This window comes from Anomalospiza imberbis, chromosome 6 (assembly GCF_031753505.1).
Source record: "Anomalospiza imberbis isolate Cuckoo-Finch-1a 21T00152 chromosome 6, ASM3175350v1, whole genome shotgun sequence".
NCBI lineage: Eukaryota > Metazoa > Chordata > Aves > Passeriformes > Viduidae > Anomalospiza > Anomalospiza imberbis.
This window is the reverse complement of record NC_089686.1, coordinates 7,239,287-7,262,246: the sequence shown is the minus strand read 5'-3', so window position 1 is coordinate 7,262,246 and position 22,960 is coordinate 7,239,287. Positions and strand designations below refer to the sequence as shown.

Below are 22,960 nucleotides of genomic sequence, written 5' to 3'. Positions count from 1 at the left end.
GGGAGTCTGAGCTAAACTGGAACTAGCAACCTTGTGCAGCACTAGCAGTGGAGCTCTGTGGCTGCACAGAGCTCTGCTTAAGGTAACCACCCAAACACAGAATCACAGGCAGAACTTGTAGACCACGTACTACACAGTGACACTGCTAGTAGTTTTCTTAGTTCTATCTCATTAAAACATAGTTTGAGTGGGTTTGCCTGCATGAGTTATCTGGCTGCACTTGTAGCTGCGAAGCTGGTGAAGGATCTAGATTGGGTATGAGGGAAAATTTCTTCATGGAAAGGGTTGTCAAGCACTGGAACAGGCTGCCCAGGGAAGTGGTGGGGTCACCATCCCTGGAGGTATTTCAGAAACATGCAGTGGCAGCTGGGGACACAGTTTAGTGGTGAGTTTGGCAGTGCTGGTGATCTTAAAGGTCTTTTCCAACCTAAGATCCAATGATTATGGCAGGTGAGTAAAAGGTGTGGTTAAAACAATCCTCTTCATCTCTAGCAAGGCAGCAAAGGAAGAAGATGAAAAGGGGGTATTAGAAAAGATGATATGACAGAATACCTTACAACACCATTTTACTGAAGCCTTGTTACTGTGGTCTCAAAACCCACAAAGCTACAACAGAATGCAGCTAGTCACACACTGATTATAAATCCTAATTAGTAAATGCTAATTGTTTTATTTGCTTATTTGTCTTATTCTGCATACATGCAACAAGAAGCAATTATTATTACCTTTGTTCTGCAGTATGAACTCAAAAATTTTTCACTTGCTATTTTTTTCATAGGAGGAAAACTGCATGCAGAATTATTAAATGATGTATCAAGGTCATTGTTGTAACTAGTGACTCCAGACACTTTAATTTTACCAGACATACACTGACTAGAACACCCCCACAAAACTACGTGTACTTGTACCACGCGGGTCGTACTTAAAAAAAGTCATTCCAGCCAGTTTGGTTCCTAGAGTGTGGCTCTTTCCCACTGCAGCACACAGTCAGGTATTTTGGCTTGTCTTACTAATACTCCCAGAGAGGAGGAAGTTATTTTTCCTGTCACATCTATTCTTCACACATGCTCTTGGCACGTGTCTAAATCAATATTCTGTCTCCTGAACATCTTTATCTTTTATGGATTTGCTGCATCAATTAGAACAAACAGCCCCTTTTGACAGTTTCTACTTTTCTTCCTGAAATTGTCCTGTGTCAATCTACAATGCATGAGACAAAGGTAGAGCTCTACAGGCAATTACTCTGAGAGCTGAGAGAGGCACGAGAGCACATGCTACACGTGCTTTTTAATTCCCTGCCTCCAAACACAGAATTTTACTTGTTGCCAAGTCACACCAGAAATATGCTCCAGTGCCAGCCCTCCATAGGCTGAGGTCTTGGCACTGCTGATTCCCAAATTCCCTTTTGCCAGTTCATGGTAGTAAATTAAAACACAAGTACACCAAGATACCTCACAGAAAGAGTCGGTGGCTGCCACAACTGACAGAACTATGCAGTATTCTTCCAAAATGCATTAAGCTATTATCATCTTCATTTCAGCACTGGGAAAATGAGGCACAGGATGTACTTTGCTCCAGGGTACACAGCAATTCAGGGAAGGGAAGGGAAGAGAGGAACTGGGAATTCCTATCTCTATGAAGTTCCCTGACCATGAAGGCACACTTCTGAAACAACACAAGGATGGCTGTTTGCTAAAAAAAAAACAAGTTTTGCTGAAATCAAGCACCCAATTCTTTTAAGTGCTACACTAGGTCACAAACTCATACATTTTCTAAGTTATCTGACTGCAGTATCTCTTCAGGGTCTGTGAGCTGTGAGTGCAATGAGGCTTTGTACAAAATATTACCTCTTCCATTGGGACAACTTGACAATAGCCACCACCTGCAGCTCCACCTGCAGAGAGACAACAGTCAGACCACACCAGTGCAGGTGTCTCCAGCCCAGAGTGCTATTACATCTGTTTGCTTAATGGCTCCAAGAGGGCAGCTCCCACTGAGCAGCTGAGTTTAAGTCCCAACACAGTACCTTGAAGACAAAACTGAAGAACTTACCCAAAGCTCTTTTTTCTTAAAATAAATGCACTTGTAACTAGAAATAATGTAAAACTGCAGTGCGGAAGAATAGTATTTCTCAATGCCATCTTTGTCCATTTAGGTCAACTGCAAGCAACAGAACAATCATACCTTTTATGCCAAAAGTTGGCCCCTGAGAAGGCTGCCGAACACAGGCAAAGACATTCTGGTGAAGGTGTGCTCCTAAGGCTTGGACAAGGCCAACAGTGGTGGTGCTCTTCCCTTCTCCCAGGGGAGTGGGAGTTATTCTGCAGCAACAAAGCAGGAAAGACACAATTACACCCTTGTACTGGGTGAGAATCAAATCCCAGGGATAACAGTCACCCAGTGACTGCAGTTAATGAGAATTCAAATTCTGAACTGGCTCATACTTCAGCTCATCTTCATCAATTCAAAACTGGAAAGAGATTGGCAAATCATCACATAACTGCTGCTCTGAAACAATTTGCAAGTTCCTACTGAAGGCAGACCAGGAGAAGTTTGGCTAGGAACCAGTCTACTCTTCATAACCCTGATCTGTAGACCAAATTCATCTGCTGGACAGAACTGTTAAGCTATGTTCCCACTGGTTGCCACAAGTGATCAATCTACTTCCCAAACTACTACATTTTCACAGTGTGATTTAGTAAAACCCAGAGCACCCCATACAGTCACTCCACCAAAAGACAATTCCACAACAAGCCATGCTCATAAAATTTCTTTTCATCTTGTAAGTGATGTCTCAGTTCAGGAAGTACCCACCCAGTAACAACGACGTATTTGCCATCCGGCTGGTTCTGCAGACGTTTCAGAACTGAGAGCTGAACCTTGGCTTTAGTTTGGCCATAGAGCTCCACCTCATCAGGGAAAAGGCCAACTTCTTTTGCAACTTGATCAATGGGCTTGGGCATGCAAGACTTGGAGATTTCAATATCACTTAAAGAAAAAGAGCAAGATGAGTTTGCAAGTCAAAGACTTCCACAAATTCCCCGCTTCTGTAGAGAATAAACTACAAACAGCTAATCTATATTTTAGAAGTCAATCTTTAAACCCTACTAGTTAAATGAATCAATCCCACAAGTTTCAGGTACATTAGAACAGACACATTCTCAGAGTTGCCTTTCTAAAAAAAAAAAGGCCAAACCCAAAACAACAACCCCTCTCCCCAACCTCCCCATTTTCCCAAATGCCTTTTGCAGGCAATGTGTTATGATCCCATATGGTATTCTGCATATTTTCAGCTGCTCCCTGGGGATCTGAGTAACTCTTATTTGAAGATACTACTGTTTTGGCATGCTAGACTGAAAATTTTCCGAAATACAAGTTTTTCACTATTTCCTGAATCAGCAACCATCTAGCTGGCCTGAAGTCTGTGAAAGTCCAAGAAAACTACAGGACATAAAGAGATATCACAGCACCACTGCAGCTTAGCTCCGTTTCCTCAGGAAGACCTTAGAATGCCTTAATTTGAAAGCATTACCTTGGAACAGGCATCTTTAGGGTAAGCTGATTGTATTGAATGGTCCATTTTCCAGGCTGGAACTTCTCCAGAAAACGCTGTGCACTCTCCACAGTGCTCTAAAATGAGCAAGTGAATGCATTAAAACAACCACCATTGCACAAACTGCACTGTTTAACAAAGAGACCAGAAAGGTTTGCCCCTCCTGTCTGTCTCAGTTTGAGTTTAAACCAAAGTCCTTTTATTAAAGCATTTGATTAGAATCCAAAACAAGATTCTGTTTGCTGTTTTCTTAAAAAGAAAAAAAATCCCACCATATCTTTCTCCCTACTGATCTTCCAAGTGTGCTGGATTTTTTGGGGTGTTCTGTGCCAGCAGGGTTTCTTAAGCAAAGCATGGAACAGAGGGAACTGGTTTATACTGTTACTCTTCTTTTTATCCAGTCACCCTAAATATAGTTTCACAATTACAGCCAGAGCATTATAAGGCAGGCCCATTTCTTATGGTTTTGAGTGACCACACTCAAAAACCCCTAAAAAACTTCCCAAAACTGAGCGACCAGAAACCCCTTTCCTAGCATTCCCTAAAGTCCATCTTCTTCCTCAGTTAACTGAACCCAAATTGTGTGGACTAGAAGCTGGAAATCCTAACTAGATTTTTCAAGAGCAAGAAGGGAGCAGCAGCTGCTTTAGCAGTGTGCTGATGGTCAGCAACACCCCCCAAAGCAAACACAGAGGAGATGACCACAGTCTGCTCAGTACCTGCATTAACATGGCCACAGTCATAGGCCCAACACCACCAGGAACTGGGGTGATGAAAGAAGCCTTTTCCTTTGCTGAACTGTATGCCACATCTCCCACAACTCTTTTTCCACTGGCCTTTGTGCTGTCTGGGTATTTAAGGAGAAAAGTAAGTTACACATCACATTTCAGCACAGCAACAGAGGAGACAGCACTGACTGAAGCTGAAGTCTTTAATTCTGCTGGAGCAAACAAAATAGAAGCTGAGTACCCAGGAAGCTGCAAAGAAAGATAAAACAGCTAAGACAACATCACAAGATGAAGCTGTTATCATCATACTTCACTTGCAGAGTGTCAACAGCTCATACAACACATCCTTCCATTAAGCACCATTTATCCTCAGCTAGACAGATCTCCTTTCCTGGAAGAAGCAAGTCTTTTCTCAGTGGCTCATTGCCCACAGGGCAGTTTGAATGAGATATAAACCAACAGTCAGGAAGAGGTGAGAGATGAAACATGGCTGACTTGTTCCAAACCCCCCAGGTTTACATTTGCTCTGCTCCATTTTGGAGGGCATCTGGGCATTACTATTGAATAAAATTACCTGCTTTTACAGAAACTGAAGGCAGAAAGTGCTGAGCTTTTCATTTATCACTGCTAGCTTAATGATGGACCAGTAAATACTGCAGGTCACAGAGATCAGTCTTGTCAAAACAAACTTCACAGGTGCCTTAAGAAAGCTGCAGTAGGATAAATCTTTCTCTCAGGCAATGTATTTTGCTATATCCTACTGAACTATATGACCTGACAATTCAGAAGCAGACACAGTCCTTTTTTCCAGTGGTGACCTTTAAATCCACCCATAAAGAGAGGAAGAGGCAAAATGAATTAGTAAACTAGCAGAGTCATCTAAGGAAGTCACTGATTACAGCACATAAAATCAGAAAATTTAAGTTGCTCCTGGAATGGCAGATTCTCACTTCAGATAAAGGACTCTAGGGAGCTTCTAACCAGTGAGAAAACCTGAAAATAGATTTTAATGTTGTTCTATTGAAATATTATATTGCATACAGTAAGTGTATGTTTGAACAGAACACAATCACTAACTTTCATATACATCTGGTGAGGGGGAGGAGTGGAACAGAAACCAAACTCCTCAGCAGCTGATTATGTTAAAACCAAAGCGAGAACAAAAGCCAACATTATTTTTTAGCTGCATTGTTACTGACAATTAGCAGCTTGGATGCTTTCTATGTGTTTTAAGCAACGCTACTTCTCCAGAAAGCTCAAAGCCTGAACAAGATCACAGCTGGTAACCAGTGTTTCTGCAGCCACTGTCAGTTTGCTGCCTGAACTGCAGACCAGCCTGGCCTCCCCCGCTAGAGACCAATTTAATTAAGGCTGCAAACAGTAAATAATGTAATCTTGTTTTCTTCCAAGGATGCCAAGCAGGCTCATCAGCCATCCTGGCCAGGAAGGCTCTCAGCCCAAGAAGGAGGAAAACAAGCTGGCACTCCAAACTGCCTCATCTGTTCCACAGACACAGAGATGAGCAGATGCCAAACAATCCCCCAGTCCCTGCTTCTGCACCTCACATCAAGCACTGCTGAGCACAGCCTAGGAGCTATTCAATTACCTGCAAAATATTCTTTTGAAAGAAAGCTCACACACAATACTTGCCATCTCTCCCCATAATTTCACCTTCTCAATATTCATCATCCCACTCTTAAAAAATACAAACTAGTTACAGGGAGTATCAGTGACACTATAACCATGTTGCAGAAAAGCTGCTCTCATATTTCACTCTCACGGCTTCTTGTTAGCAAGGGCTGCAAAATCCCATAGCAGGGAACTTTTAGTAGAGCTGCTTCCTCCATCAGGACCCAAAGAGGGACATTCCAGGGACTGCCATCTCTGGGAATATCCTCTACCTGCACTGCTTTCCCTTTCTGTAGCAAAGCAACTTCTACAGACCTGGAATAAGGCATCCAGAGTATTTGCTGGACCAGCCCTCCAACTGCAGCAGTGGGGAGAGACAAATACAACCCAGTCTGGAAAGTAAGAGGCACTTGCTGTTCTAGTAGAGGTATCAGGAGATTGATTCTTCCTTTCTGTCTGCCTGAAGGAAATTCTGTTAATTGCAGTACACCAAGCCAGATGTGGCTGAAGTGTCTCTTCCAGCCTCCAAACCAGCACCCTTGGAGCATTCAGGCCACCCTCCATTCAAAAGCACAACAGCTGCATTTGTATGGTGCTACATGGCTGTAATTTGTCCTAACTCCAGCTTGGCAAGACTGCATGGGGTAATGTCCTGATATATCAAATCAGTTTGGGATCTGCCTGTGGCAGCACATTTCTCTCTCTCTCTCTCACAATAGAGGTGCACAGGGAGAAAGAAAAAGAAAACAATTTCTATTTCTGCCCCTTTTCTCATGTGGAATGTGCTTGGAGAACTGTTTGCCTGGAGTGATTGCTTGATTGGATTCTGGTGAGGATTGTTTGAGTCTGATGGCCAATCAATCCACCTGTGTCTGGACTCTCGCAAACAGGGTCACGAGTTGTTAGCAGTTAGATATGGTAGCTAGGGAAAGTAGGTATGTAGTTTTAGTATCTTCATTATATAGTATATTAATGTATTATAGCATAGTTATAATCAAGAAATCATTCAGGCTTCTGAAATGGAGTCGGACATCATTTCTTCCCATTGGGTTTGCCTGCATTTTACAATAATCTGCCTGGACAGGGTACCCTGACTAGCAAACCAAAGGCACATCCAGAGATTGCCATTGCTACAATTCACAGCTGCACCTGGGAGGCACCTAGCTGGGTACACTTATACCTGTGGTAAGATGATGTGCTCTCACTCCATCACATTCAAAGCACCATCACAGCTAGCAGCAATATTCTATCTGTACAGTGACATAGCTGGAGAAGCCAGCAAGCTGGCTGCTGTTCTTTCTGTAGCACTGCAATTCCCACAATTTTGGTACTCATTTCCCAAAAGATTCATCTGAAAACTTTCTCGCAACATATCAGAGAGGAAAAAAGTCAGGAAAAACTCAGCAGCTTCAGAAAACCAAAGGAAAGGGAAAAAAAAGAAAAAGAGCCTGTAGCATCCATAATTTAAAAATGTGACAGTTTCCATGATACTCTATCAAGTCTCAATTATCAAATCTCAATGCCATTAAGTGTATTCCATGTGACACTGATTGGGCTGGGTGCACAAGAAGCTCAGATGTCAGTGCACTGCTCAAGGCAGGCTAATTGCAAAGGAACAGGGATGTGTCCTCAGAGATGCAGTTCACATAAAGCCTGAAAAAAGGTCATACCATCATATATCAGAAACAAATGGGGGTTTTATTTGCAACATGTCAGCTGGGGAGACTCCAACCCATTCTGCTTCATGCAGAAGCAGTGGCCTTGTGGGTTTTGGCAAATGGCTTAAGTTTGGGTTGTTTGGAACAAAACCACCAAGCAACAAACAGCAACAGATGACTTTTTAGTTTTAATTAGATAGAGGACTAATGTTTTTAAAAGCAGCCTAATGTCAACTTTGAGTAAAAAGACCACTGAACAGAAATTTCTTTACATTCTGTTAAATAATGGCAACAAAATGACTGATTAATTATGAAAACTACCTTTTAAAAGCCTTGTGGGTGTAGCACAGAAAGAGTGACTAATTTTCCATATCATTCAATATCTGTAATTTGGATTTAAAATGAGATGAAAACAGAAATTGCCAGACTGTCTGTAGCATCTTTATAAGGAAGGAGCAGCTAAGTGAAACCCTACCCTAAAATCCATTATGTTAAAGCACTTTATTCTATGCCTGAGCCATTGTCACCAATACTCTTGCACAATCTTCTTTGTTTCAAGACAACAGCCATTCAAGCCTAAGAAGTTAATGCCGTGATTCAACAAATCCACAGCTACTTTAAGAGACTGCCTGTCATTTCTGTACTTCAAAGGGAACTGCTTCAACAGATCCGAGCACGAAGTGATGACAGCAATGCCCTGTGCTCCAAAGTGACAACAGTGACAAGACTTCACCACGTAGCTGGGGCAAATTAAATAGATATTCTGTTGCAATATTTCGTAGGCCTCCTCTTTCCTCTATTAATCATCAGCCTCATTGAAGGCTGAATCAAAACTGCCACTGATCTGCTTTAGGAGAGTCCTTCAGACCATTGTTTCTCTTTACTTTGGCATTGTCAGAGGTTGTCATCACTACTTAAGACAGACTAACAGGAGAAAGAAGTCCATTTGGACCAGAGACACCAAGGAAATAGTATTCATTAACTTAGCAACTGCATTTACACACAAACAAACACATCCCCACTTGCTATACACTGCCCACGCACCTGGCACATGGTTAATTCCGCAGTCTATTACGATTGCACCAGGCTTGATCCATTCACCTTTTACCATTTCAGCTCTACCAGCTGCAACCACCAGGATGTCAGCTTTGCCAACCTATTAAAAAAAAAAAGTAAAAACAACAAACAACTGCGTATCACACTGGCAGGGATAAAATGCAGAGCTGCATGTGCAGCAAGCTAGATCAGCTTGAGCTGCAGTGAAAACTGTGCTCACCCACTGCCATTTGAGGCATGGAAGGGCACTCTCAGCAGTTAAAGGTAGCTGCCTGTTCCTTGGCAAGGACAAATTCCTGCAGCTAGAAATAATGGCCTATTTTCACACTCCTACCCCGAACTATTGCTAGTCAACACTTCACAACCTCCTCTGAACTCCTCCATGATTCCCAAGTGGATCATGCAGGCTACATTTAGATAAAATTAAAGCCTTCTGAATATTCTTCTCTTCTTTCAAATATTCCTGCACATTCAGTGCTAGAAATATACCCAGCACTCATCAGACAGCAAGAACTCATCTTGTTCAGCCAAAAACAACCCCTGTGCAGAACTAAGCAGTACTTCACTTGTGACAGCACTGCCTTGTGCTTTTCATGTCCAGGACTGCATAAAACACAGGGGAAGCTGACTGTATTTCAGCACTAATATTCATTCAGGGACTATTCAGTAAATTTGACAGATCCAGGCATGAAGCTGGTGTTAAAGATACCGATTAAAGCTCATTGTCAGTTCCTGCACTGCTTCATTCACATTTGCTTAGGAAGCTGCTATCCCTTGGATTTTTTTTTCCTTTAATCTTCAAGGGAGATAAACTATTTTTAAGATACCATTAAGTTTTAGCACTTCAATTTTTAATCAACCTAATGATGGTCTTGCTGATCAGCAACTTCATGACGTGAAGCATTGCAGTGTTTCTGATCTACTTTGTGAGTTATATTCAAACACTCCTACTCCCTTTTCAGCTTTAATACTTGCCTACAGAGCCTGGCAGTGCTGATGGCTCTACGAAATCCAAGTAGGTGGCAGCACAGCAAAACACTATTTCTGTCACTCTCACTGCTGAAGAGGAAAATGGTACCAACTCCCTGTCATAGAAAATCGACTGAAAAAATAAAGCAACTGAGAAATCATTTGGCCTAACACTTCTCAGCCATTAGAGCAGAAGACCACCCGGTCTTTTTGGTAAAAAAAAAAAAAAATAAAAATTAAAACAACAAAAACATATGCTGTTTTGCCAACCCCTACATGGAGATTAGGAAGGGATGATTAAATTCTCAGCACTTGCTCAAAGGCAACAAAAATAATAATTTTATTTTTATAATTAAACCCCTCTAATTAAGTGCCAAAAATAATCAAGATCCTATTCCAGCGGAAGTATTTACAGAACCACGCAATGAGCAGGACTGGGAAACCAATTCAGATGAAAGACACCCCAGACCTAATGACTCCTAATGCACAGCAGCACACTGTGCATGGAGCAACAGTGGCCTGGAACAAGTAACTACAGCCTGCTCTTACCTCCTCAGCCAGGGTGGAGGTCTTGGAATGGCACGTGGTGACTGTTGCATTATTCCAGAGCAGCAGGTCGTGCATGGGAGCACCCACGATCTTACTGCGACCGATCACCACGGCTCTCTTCCCTGCCACCTGGACACCTGCACCACAGAGAGTCAGGAGAGAGCAAAAAAGAGGTCACTGTGCAGCCTGGAACACACTGACTCTAACTGTTCTGGAGTCTTGGTCAGTTTAAGTCTGGCCCTGGTACTTCAGAATTCTGCTCTTCTTTGTTGTGTGTGGTAGGGAATTGCAGTTCCATTTTAACCTAGTTCTTTTACTATCTAAGACAGCAGAGATGAAATGTCATATCTCAGCAAAAGTTGTGAAGCAGAGCCTTGCAATGTGTGTGATTGCTACACTTATTGAAGACTACTGCACTCATGAATAATGTATGCAAACCTCCTTACCTGTCTGCCTGATAAGTTCCATGCATCCCTTTGGCGTACACGGAATAAAGCAGTCTCCAAGGTCGCCTCTAGAGAGTTTCCCAGCATTGATGCTACTTAAGCTGTATTTTGAAAGAATAAAGGCCAACTAAGATACCCAGCCTCACTGTTCAAGAGAAAATAAATAAAAAAGGTTTCTTTCTGGAGTAGCTGTCACACTCTCCAGGGGTGAAGCCAGTTTACCCATCCACATCCTTCTCAGGTGCAACAGCATTGGTTATTTTTTCTGTGTTGATGGGTTTATCGGAGTCGAGTGGCAGCTGCACTATAAAGCCATGAACAGCTGGGTCTGCGTTCAAAGAGGCAATGCACTTGAGCACCTACAACAGCAAACACCAAAAAACTAACAGCTGATAAACTGAAACAGGACTTATGCAAGAGCAAAAAACATAATCCTATCTGGATTAAAATATACAAATTTTATGTTTAGTTTTTCCACCCAAAAGTATAAATCACTTACATTTTTCATTTAAAAAGTAGCTCCTAAATTGTACATTGTGGTGTTTTAGTTTTCTTTAAAAAAATCCACAAAAACACATCAGCAGGTTCCAATAATTTTTTCATTAGTTAGTATCAACAGGCAAGTAGTCCTTTTTATACAATGACAGGGTAAAGATATCTTCCACACAACACTGAAGCTATGTATTTTTTCATCACTGGCTGTATTACTTACATCAGCTTCTGTTGCTGTGTTTGGCAATTTTATGTGATTGGCACTGATCCCAATCTGCAAATGAGAATAACAACAAATTATCTGATTTCTGAATTGACATCCAATTGATCTGGCTAATCTCTCTATCCAGCTAAATCACAGCTGCAGTCTGTCACATTTCCCAAGACTATCTCCTGTTCCTGAGGCTCCAAGTCCTACGATTTAGAAATACAACCAAAGAAAGATTAGTGCTTTGCCTACTGAGTCTGTCTTTTAACTGTTCTATTAACCTTTTGACTTGTACAACATCAGCTTTGCTTGACAGCACGCTGCCTTAAAATACCAGCAGGAATGCCAGGTATCACCTAGGGAAAAATGCACTCATCTGTGTTCCTGCCCTGTTGCAGCATGTAATGTTCTACCTGTGACAAACACCAAGCAACTGCAGGTACAAGGCATTCAGGGAAGATAAGGACAAGACCATGGGTCAGGAAAGACACAGCACTTCAGACAGATGTAATCTGTGACGATCACACAAAAAGTGGCACCAAGCCACACTGCTGTGACCACAGCACCCCACTTGGCTCTCAGGTTACACACCTACACTACATTCTTGTAACTGACAACTCAGGCCAACACTGCTTTCTCCAATACTGCAAAAACTTAGACAAAACTATTGACTTGCATCTGGTTTTTCATACTGAGATCTGACCAACTGTAGGAGGGTAAAAAGTAGTCCTAGAAGTCCAGGCATTACCTCAGCAGCAGCCTTCAGCTTCATGTTAATGTAGAGGTTTGAATCATCCCGATTTCCAACCTAAGGATGAAAAGACAGTTGAATTACAGCACAGAATAGAGACCCACACACAGGCTGAGATGGGCTTAACCCTCAGCTTCCTTGGATCTACATCAAGGAGACAGAGGTATTCCTGAATTACTGTAAAACACACTGATAGAGGATATAAACAGCTGGAGCTAACAGGAAAGTTCTTTCAAGTACAAGGCAGTTAAAGACAAGCTGTCTGATCTCCTGCACAAACTATTTGCACCTGTTGAAAAACACTGGTCTCCAAAGCAGAAAATATTGCCTACCATCTGATCTGAGAAAGTTAAATCCTAAAGCTAATTAACATCATCAGCAGGTGCTGATAACATTCAATTATCTGATTAAGGCTTTCAGAAAGCTTGGGCCTCTTTGATATCCATGTACATGTGTGCTTTGATGGAGACATTTCTTCCACTGCTGCTTTGACCCTGGAGAATTTTCCTGCCAAACAAAAAACAAAACAAGGACAAAGCGGTGCACAAAGAGAAAGCACCAAGTGGAACAAATGCCTGCAATTTTTGGCAGCACTGCGTGCTTACAGTACAACTGCATATCAGGAGACCACTTGCATCATCCAGTATGTTTTGTTAAAGGTAATACTCCTTCTAACCTTAAGAAAACAGGAGTTAAATAAGGAAAAGCTGATAAGCAAGCTCTTGAAATTCTGTTCCCTGGTACTTGGGAGCCATCCCTGGTTGTCACATAGACTACAAGCTGCAGGGGTGACCTGATCACCCAGAACACATTGGTTCTTCCTCCCTAGTTACAGATAAAGGGGCTGTCTCCCCTTTATAAAGTCTGCTGGATTTAGGAAAAGGCTTGTTTCATACAAGGCAGAGAAGCAGGAGATGTCAGCAAACATATGTTTTGTGAAAAAGGAATTACTGACAACGGGACAAAAAAATAAAGATTAACTGACTTATTCTTTGAGCTCAGAGGACACCAGATGCCTCCCAAGAACAGAGCACATAATGTATGATGTGCTACAAATAAGAAACAGCTCTTTGTCTTGGCTTCACTGAAAAACAGACAGCTGCAAATATCAATATTAGGAGATGAACTCCAAGCCCAGATTGTTTGACAGTTTACAAAAGTGTCGGACAGCCAAAGAGCAAACAGGTTGTAAAGAACTCTGAGACAATTCAGGATTGTATACAAATCCCACCAGGAAAACAATCCAATAGTGACACAAGGCAGCAATTTTTGAATATAGTTTATGAGGTCAACAGTTCAGCAGATTTCATCAAAGCACTACTAAATTTTTAGACCCTCCTTCCCTCCTCCTAAGCATCTGCAGACAAAGCTTCTGTAGAGACAATCTACTTAAAGCTAATGAAAAGGAAAACCAGAAAGAAAACCCAAAACACAAGCACAAACATGTTCCTGGTATCAAAGAGGAGCACAGCTTCTTTTGCTATGGTGGTATTAGCACTGGAATCTACAGACAGGCACTCTGCAGGAGCTCAAAATACTGAATAAGGACAAAAATCACTTCTCTAAGCAGCCACTGACATTCCCTCAATCCTTTGTGGACACACAGGTCCTTCCAGTAGCATGACACTTGCTACTGCTAGTCATCTTCTGACCTAAGCAGAGTTTCCATTTTTTTATAGATGCAAAGGAAAAAAAAAATGATGCTAAACACAGGTCAAACCCCTGTACTTGTCATGTGCTTCTTACCTCTGCAAGCCTTTCTGTGTAGACTCTAACACTTGCTCACTTCTGAGGGCTATCCAATTCTGCAAAAGGATGTTGTGCCATCCCTTGTACTCAAAGTCATCTTGGCCAAAGGTAGTTTTAGTTGTGTTTGGGTTCCCTCCCACCCTCTACCCCTCTTTTCTCTCCATGTTTTGACATAACAGCAGACCAGATCACTTAATAACAGCAGACCAGATCACTTAACAACAGCAGACCAGATCACTTAACAACAGCAGACCAGATCACTTAACAACAGCAGACCAGATCACTTAATAAACATCCCATTTGGAGGATTTCTGGTACAAACACAGATCTGAAAGCTGCGAAACTTCAGGGCTCACTCAAGTGCAGAGATTTGGAATGGAGTCTACAAGCACTGCTTGCTCTTAATAGGCAAACATCTTGATTTCACCATTTCACAAACACAACACTCCAACAGAGAACAGGGTCTGAAGAAAGAAATAAAACAACTTTAAAACCCCTCAAAAATGTTGGGCTCTGATACTCGGCAAAATACATAACAGGACTGTGTCACCATCTCACAGAGAACACTGATCCTAATAAAATGCTACCACCTACAAGGCAGCTTTTAATGAAACTCGTCAGCAGTGCCCTTACCACTGCAAAGCAACTCGTATTTTCTGGAGCTGTCATTAAAGAAAACAATACCTGTAAAATGGCAAGTCCTGGTCTGAAGCCTGGAAATTTCTCAGTCATCTCAACAACTTGCTGCTTTAGTCTCTCTCTCACTTGTCTGAAAAGGGTAAAAAAAAAAAAAGGTAGAAGTTAATCACGGGGCTGAATTCTGATACAGTCAGGAGTTGTAAAAGTGACAGATGGGCAGACTGGCAAACATGTACTTATGCCTTGAGTACATAGCTCCCAGCAATCTCCAAATAAGACTGATGTCCACAAATCACTGAGACACTCTGGAACCAGGTTCATTCAAATTTATTTAAATAACTTGTTTTTTTTGAAGTCCATATTGTGCTTCTTCATGCTCTCATAGGATACAAGGGTAAAAAAAAAAGGGTTCAAAATTTGGCACAGAAACTCTTGGGATTTCAAACTCTTTTCTCAAAAGGAAATCCTCTTTCCACCTATGCTGTACTAAAATTACCTGAATCCCAGAGGCACCAGTTGCCACCGACACACAAGCTGTCCTGGTAAAGGATTATGAATCTACAATGGTAAAATTCTGGGAAATTACTAAACAAGCAGGAGGTACCCAAAGATAAAGCAGGGAGGAGAACGAGAGGTGGACAGAGGCGAGGAAAAGTCACCAAACCCTGGTATACAGCTCAGGTGAACTCTTCAGTAAAGGCAGGTTTATGGATACAATTGTAAAAAACCACAACTTTGAAACTGAGCACTGATTGGTTGTTCTAGTTCAGATGTGAACGCACACCCAGTTTATCAGGGAACGTTTTAATAACAAGTACCCAGCACTCAAATTAACCCCAGACAGCTCAAAGTCACTGTTATCACCTCTCCCCAGCCTTGCACTCTCCTCCAATTTCTCAACCACCCTCTGGCCCCACAGGCATAATCCTGCACCAGGGAAGATGGAGGCCCAACTGCTCCATCTCCTCACCAGAGGCAGTCAGGATTCTGAAAGAACTGACCAGTTCTGTCCATCTCACGGGCTCATGGCATTGAAAAGAGCCTGTGGCACAACACTGTGCCAAATGTAAGAGACATTCAGAAGCAAAAGCCAGGTAAGCAAAACCTCACGGGACATGAGAGGCTTGACAGGTCTGTCCTCCATGCGAACTCCATCCTGTGTCCCGTCCCCATTCTCTGAGATGAGAAGGTGCTACCACCACACTCGGCAAATCTACCCTGTACCAAACAGCCTTCTGTTTAAAACACAGGTCTCTGTGCTCATTTACCCTCAGATCAGTATCACCAGGCCTGCTACTTCCCAAGGGGGACCAGACTTCCCAGACTGGAGCAGGTGCTGCTGGTACCAGCTCATTAAAAATGTGAAAGGCAAGGGTGCAGGGACAGGGTACATAGCTGATGCCAGCTGGGAGGCTGTGATTCCTGCATAGAGGGAAACTCCAGGAAAACAAACAGCCAGTGAGGCAACTCTACCCTGCAGCTGTGAGCTCCAAATTAGGCCAGAGGTGGGAAGACAGGGAAGACAGGGAAACGGGAGCAGCACTGATCCCTGGGGACAGCTGCAGCTGGCCCAGCTAGAAGCAGCCCTAAGTCTGTTTGAAGTCTCATCTCAGAGGGGGTCTCAGCCTCCAGCTACATCCTAAATCATGCATCTCTCCTGCTGCATCCTGAATCAGGTGGTCAGAGCTCAGCTGTACCTGAGGAGTGGGTTCAGAATATTTATGGGTGTTTGCATTTGGCCAAGTGGTTCAAAGTCTCTTAACAAGCTTCAGTGGAAGCAATTGTTGTCAGCCTTATTTTAGAAACTGTAGTTCTGAGCCTTCCTTGGCTGCCACCTCTGTAGAACACTTGACACCAAAACCAGCTGATGAGTTCAGAAAAGTCTCATAGCAAACCTTATCCCAGCAATTCTTTGTGCTTAAGTGACTAAACTTCATCTGCTGGGTAGCAAAATCCCCAACTGCCTCTCCTTACACTCCAGCTGTAAGCCCCTAGGGAGGCTCATGAGCAGCCTCTAACAACACAACAAATCTCAACACAATCTCAAGGAGCATCAGAAACCTCTGCACATGGCCATTGAGTGGGGGCTGTGGGCAACTCCCCAAGGGAACTATTTCTGATGTCTCTCGTGTTCCAGTGAGGAAAGGGCAGCACTGTTTTGTGGCCAGCAAACAAAAAGAAATGCAAACAAACATGAAAGATTAGAAAGGGCCCCAGGTTTAGGTATTACTTTTATTGCAGTCTTCTCAGCTGAAGAGAAACGAGCCCACCCAACTTCCTCTGTGAAGCAGGGCTGTGGTTTGCCTTCACCCCCAGCAGCCACAGCTATTCACACATCACATTGCTGCCATCTTCTGTAATTAGGCACCTTCACCTCCCGGAGAAAGGCGACACACACAAACATACAAATGTGGTGCTGTCGGTGCGATTTTCTTCAGGAGCCTTGAATCAAGAAATCACTTGTTAGACAGCCACCTAGCGTTGGGTACCACTGCTCTCCAGCGCTCACAAAAACCACAGGGGCAAAGGTTTAAGAGAAAACTCAAGAAAAAAAAAAGAAGAAATCATTGTTTTTCTCCATAGACTTACAAAAGCCATAAAAATAATCTTTGCAAACCAGCAGCTATTTAGTTATACAGTCTGCAAAATTCTATTGTGGACCTCAGGCCTTCCCAAAGATAAAAAAGTTCATATTGATAATTCAACCCCACTTTTTACTAGCTGTATGAAAATTCTTTTAAGACTTCAAACAGAAAATTTGCAATTTTATGTGTCTGCTTCCCCAAAAGCCTTCTCTCTGACTCTAAGCCCCCTCCTGTGCCCACGTGCCCTTCCACAAACAAATTCATGCAGCAAACAAAAGTCCAGGGTCCACACAGGTTAAGGACAGCACATGGTTCTAAGCATACAATGCAACAGCCAGCTCCAAAAATTAAAGAACTTGTTAGCATTTCTTTCTGTAGACTGCCACAGAATTTAAATTTATTAAATGAATTTCCCAGAAGTTCAAACAAAGGACAAACTACACTCCTTTAGCTCTGCTGGAAATGGAGAGAACATGGCTCCTGTGTCAGCAGAACCCCACACCCTCCTGAGGGATTATGGACTCAGCTGGTGAGGACACACAGCACCCTACTGAAGATGACACCAGGCTGTGTTTCTGTCCCTTCAGTAACAGGGTCAAGGGTCTATGCAAATAGTGCCAAACACAGGACCTGGCACACACCTCCCCTAAGACGGTGATGCTCCAAAAGAAGCCTGTCCCTAAAGGGGAGGCTTTGGCTTTGCTGCCTGCATCACAGACTCCCCAAGGGTTTCACAAACATGCAGCAGAAATGCTCCTGCTGCAGCCCTGCAGAAACAGCTGCATGAGGCTGATGGTCCTCCCCAGGTCCTGCACCATCCTGGTCAGAGATTTTGTCCCTGCAGCCATTCCTCCTTACAGCACTGCCACTGCTCACCTCCTGTTGCTCCCATGACCAACACCGTAATGTGGAAAAACAAGCTTTCCCATCTCCAAACCACCATGGCACCACATCCTAGCTCAGGACAACTGCCTTATCTTAAAATGCTGTGAGGGGACTGCAAAGAACAGCATCACAGATCATCCCACTTGCACCCAAAGAAGGCACAGAGGAGTCTCTCCTGAGGAAAGTCACAGGTTGGCTCAATGAGTGGCACTGGGATAAGAAAAACCTTGGGAAAGACCATCTGAACACTGCTGGCAATTCAACAGATGGCTCCAGCAGCAGGAAGACATCATTTAGAGCTGGAATGAGTTCACATGTCTCCCACCCTCTTGTCTCATGCTCCACCACTGCATGCTCCTGGCACACTGTCATTATCTCCTAGGAAAAATGCTTGCTTCTTTCTACCACTTCCACACTCATAAGGTTTTTTAACCCCCTTTTTGGTTGTGTCAGCACAAATACATGCATGAGCTCTCTTCAGATCAGGTAAATACATGAAGACATTTCTGCTTTTTTGGATGCTTTTTCTTCATGTCCAGAATTTCAGTCCAAGGTGGGTCTGAGAGACAGGCAGCAATTGAGGCACTCTGCAAATGTGGATAACTGACAACAGAACAACAGAGTTTAACACAAAGCTGTGTCTTTAAAACTTAGAAGAGTTTGCCCCAAGCCTGAGCTATGATGCCACATTCCCATGCTGCAACACGCATGCAGGCCTGCTTCCCAAAATGGATACTGCATATAATACCCTACTATCAGTGATTTAATCAGAGGAAAACACAAAGCAATAGGTAAGGACTCAATCCACCTTTGGACTTGGCTGCAAGCACTCCAGACAATACTCTAGGCCCTATCTACAAAGGTTTGCCTTCTGAAGAAATGATATTGAGATTTTACTCATTCCACAAAGAGGGACACAGCAGTCCCCACATGTTCTTTGCCGTCTCTGCAAACTAGTGGCGATGTGCACAGATCACAGATCTGTGGCCCTGTTCTCCACCAGACAATGTTTTCTCCTCTCTTGTCAACTCTTTAGGGCAGGGTCCCATTTTTTTAAACTGTGTCTGCACAGCACTGAACACAAGGGCTCTTCCTCATATTTGGGGCCACCAATATCACTGGCAGTTCACTTTAACTCGGCCCATCCACAGTGTGGGACCCTTCAGGGCAAGCCTGAAACATTGTGGGTAGGATCTGGTAAAAGAAAGCTCAGAGATCAGGGGATTTTTTCCACTTCAGACTAGATTTACCTGGAATTACAATAGGAACCCAAAAAAAGGCCGAGGAGTTGTTTACTGCACTGTTACCTCCTCCAGTTCAGCCTGATCACTCTAAACCCAAAGCACTACCTGGCCCATCCCTAGGGGCTATGAGGGGTGCAAAGTCTTCCCTGCCATCACAACTCATCAGCCGCTCTTCCAGAGCAGAAATGTCAGTCCACTCCTGGTCCTACCAACCAATTTGGGCCTTGCCAGAGGTTTCCACACCTGGGCTCTTTCAGATGGCAAAGCCTCAACACACAGCTCACTGCAGGGCACATAAACTGTAAAGAGTCACTATCATGTTTAGCCCTGATTATCTCTTTAGACACAGAAACAGAGATTGCTTTTTCTTCTGGGAATACCAGCTATAAAAGGTGGAGAATACTGTATTTTTATTACCTTCAACCCACCATATCCTGCATACTTAAAGCACTGCTTTTTCTTCCTCCCATTAGTCATTTGTTTACTGTACTGTTATACAATAACTCATCTTTCGTAACTCATTTGCCAATGAGGCAAATTTAACTTGTAGCAAAATCTAAGGCAGAATTACTGAACAGCCACTCAGAGAAGTAGAGGAAAGCCATCCTGAGGTAATCAGCCAACTCAGATTGATGCAGAACCCATCCAATATTTAATATATTTCACAGACTCTGCAGGCTTCTTGTTTGTACTGACAGAAGCAGACTAGATGCATTTTGATGTTGATACATTAACATCAACACCAAAATCCCACAGAGAAAACAATGCCTGCTGTGTTCTCCTTCCCATGCCCAGCCAAAACACATTTTCCATCCTCACAGGTAATACTCAAAGCCACTGAAAATGCCAATTTTCCTTTGTACCTCTTCTAAGCCTTCCAAAGGTGTGAACTAGCTTTATCACTTCATTTATAGAGGCAAGGAAACTCTCTCAAAGTATTTATTCTCTTTATATGTCTCACAAGAATAAGAATGCCAGTATCTACCTTTTTTTTTTTGTTTAAATAGCTGGCATGATTGTGAATTAGGTATTTTTTCATCTATTTTGAGGAAGGAGTGCTTGGTGGCTGGAGGAGAAAGTTCACAATACTTATGAGCTTTGATTTAAAACACACACAGAAACCCAGCATTATATAGCTGAACACTCACTACTTGTTTGATTCAACTCATTTGTCAATATTTGACTAACTTACAAATAAACCTTTTTCTTGATTAAAGGGTAAAGTAACAAAATCCACCCCCTACAAGACAATAATTGAAAACGTTTTGCAGTTGATGCACAGTCAAGGACATTCCCTTTCTACAACAGGCAATTCAGTTGTAAATTCCTAGAAAAACCACATGCCTATCACTGCTGCTGCAGCCAGACTCTTGGCCTGGAGGTGAAGTCTGGACAATTAAAATCCCTTGGACCAGCAATTCTCCAGGGGTCTGGAAGAAAGGGACAGCTGTCTCCAGGGTGGACAGCCCAATTCCTCATGACTCCTTCAAGTACTCCACCAGAAAAAGGCAGAACTACCTAAGGCCCATATGGAGCAGGTGATGCTTTTGCTATATTGAACATAAATACAGCACAAATAAAGGAACTGAAGGACAGCTGAGCAACTGCAACTATTTTTCCATTTTGTGGTGTCTTCAGGTCAAGATGTGATGACTCTGGAAGTCAGACTTCAGCCAAACACCTTGAGAGATGTGCTGGAAGTTAATCAAACCTTTCTCCTGCATGTGCCTATTAAAAGCTCATGCCTCTTCCCAGGTATTTGCACATCATGAATGTCCTCTGAGAACTGGTAGTTTATAGCTGCTACTATAGTACAGAAAACAAACAGAAATAAAACATTTCATCCCTTTATCTTTAAAATTAAGTAAGTAACGCAACACGCCATGCCAAGGAAGCTCAAAGTTTTAAGGTGAATTATCACTGTACCCAAACTAGCATCTTTCCAGGACCTATTGCACTTCAGGGTGACTTTCTATGACAGGAAAGAAACCTACAGCAGGCAAATCATGAAGTCCCACCAGCAGCAAGCACAGGCATTACAGTGCCAAAAGCATCAGGTGGAATGAAGCATATAAGATTGAGAGACTGCAACGCACAGGTGGTACTGGCTCCAAAATTACCAGGTAAAAAACATGCAAGCAGCCTTTCCTCATGAATATCCAAATTCAAGGCACATTAGGCCTAGTTTTCAGAACTGTTCCACTGCTGGTTAGATGTAGCTGTGTCATACACAGCAACAGCTAAGAGGAGGACTAACTGCTTTGCTGAGATTACTTTATACCTTTTCAAATGTAACCTTTCTGTCTGAATTCCCTGATTATATCGACAGGGGATACCCAATGAACCTACCTAACTAAACCCTGTTTCCACAGACTGTATTAGAACCACTACACTGCATTTCCCTCAGGATTAGGGAAATTTATTTGGCTTTCTTAACAAATGTGTATGTTGAGTGGCAGCAGGAAAAACAAAGGTTGTTTTTTTAAAAGGCTCACCTAAACCCAGGGCTTGCCAGCTAAGTAAATGCTAAAAAGTACAAAAATACTTTTTCCTTCAAGGTCTCCCAAATCTTTTAAATTGCTTTGGCAGGACACTTGTGAATGTTCAGCTATGTGTGATCCAATATGTGGCTTAACTTATTTTGCTTTAAAGAGGAACAGTCAATGCTTGTAGAGTACGAAAACAGAGCCCATACCCAAAGCACATGTTCCCAACTCCTGCTCATAAAGCATCCCAACAGCCCAGCTTGCACGCATGGAAGCTGTAGGTCAGCCGGGGGCTTCGCACCTGCCTGGGCTCTCATTTCATCGATGCTGAGTGGTCACCAGGTGAGTCCTGGGGCTGCCAAAGAGACCCCACCAGACGCACCGCTGCTTTCTGGGGAGCACTGACAGCACTCTGCGCTCTCCTTGAGACCTTTAACACAGGACTTCGTCCAATAACCCCCAGTTTACAGCCATGAAGAAGCGAGCTTTGGCTGCAACGTAGTGAAAAAGCTTTAGGGTGTCTCCAAACCTGCTTCGTGCACAGAGCCAGAGTAAAAGCCTGCCCCAGCCCCATCCCGCTGCCAGCACACCCGGGGGCCGCCGAGGCACCTCTCAGCTCCCCGGCCACACCGAAGGGCAGAAGCCCCGCGGCTCCCGGACTGTCCGGCCCGAGGGAACCCGGCCGTGGTGCGGGCAGGGCAGGGCGGGCGGGCGGCCCCGCTACGTACCCGGAGACAATCTTGCCGCTGAGGATCTCGGCGGGGGCCATGGCGAAGGCCGGAGGGCGGGCGAGCAGCGGGCCTGCAGGGGCGAGCAGCGGGCCTGCAGGGGCGAGCGCGGCGGGGCTCCCGGGCCGTCTGCGGGACGCGCTGCTCCGGCGGCCGCCCCACGTGGCCCCGAACTTCCCGCGGCCCCGACCCCGGCCCCGCCGCGCAAGCGCTGCCCCCGTCCCGCCCCTCCGCGGCTCCGCGCCCCGCCCGCGGCCCGGCTGCCCGCGGGGGAGCGGGGCCCAGGCCCGCGGCGACACGGCCGCCAAAGCGGCCTCCGGAACGCCACCGGGGCGGCGCGCCCGAGCGGGGCCGGCGGGAGGCAGAGGGCAGCCCCGGAGGGAGCTGAACGTCTCAGCTGAGCTGGGCTGTGCGCAGCTAATAAATAGGAAGATCCCTCATCGGTGTAAGAATAATCTGTGTTCCTTGTCCCGTGGTTCTCATGCCAGGAGTAGAAGTTAAGAGCAGAATCACAGATTCACAGAATGGTTTGGGTTGGAAGGGAATGAAAAGATCATCTAGTTTCACCCCCCAGCCATGGGCACCTTCCACCAGACTAGTTTGCT

The 22,960-nt window shown here is 43.9% G+C and overlaps 1 protein-coding gene across 1 annotated transcript in view; it reads right to left on the bottom strand.

Annotated features, from left to right (window-relative positions):
- Positions 1–22,511, bottom strand: part of MTHFD1 (methylenetetrahydrofolate dehydrogenase, cyclohydrolase and formyltetrahydrofolate synthetase 1) — a 40,421-nt gene extending 17,910 nt beyond the window's left edge. Inside the window, exons 1-13 of the mRNA XM_068192183.1 lie at positions 22,356–22,511; positions 14,473–14,557; positions 12,037–12,096; positions 11,301–11,354; positions 10,811–10,947; positions 10,589–10,689; positions 10,143–10,279; positions 8,613–8,724; positions 4,273–4,400; positions 3,533–3,630; positions 2,815–2,988; positions 2,185–2,321; positions 1,848–1,894 (exon numbers count right to left, since the gene is read on the bottom strand). Coding sequence (XP_068048284.1) covers positions 1,848–1,894; positions 2,185–2,321; positions 2,815–2,988; positions 3,533–3,630; positions 4,273–4,400; positions 8,613–8,724; positions 10,143–10,279; positions 10,589–10,689; positions 10,811–10,947; positions 11,301–11,354; positions 12,037–12,096; positions 14,473–14,557; positions 22,356–22,396 — 1,311 coding nt within the window. The 5' untranslated portion in view covers positions 22,397–22,511. The remainder of the gene's footprint in view (positions 1–1,847; positions 1,895–2,184; positions 2,322–2,814; positions 2,989–3,532; positions 3,631–4,272; positions 4,401–8,612; positions 8,725–10,142; positions 10,280–10,588; positions 10,690–10,810; positions 10,948–11,300; positions 11,355–12,036; positions 12,097–14,472; positions 14,558–22,355) is intronic.
- Positions 22,512–22,960: the final 449 nt, after the last annotated feature.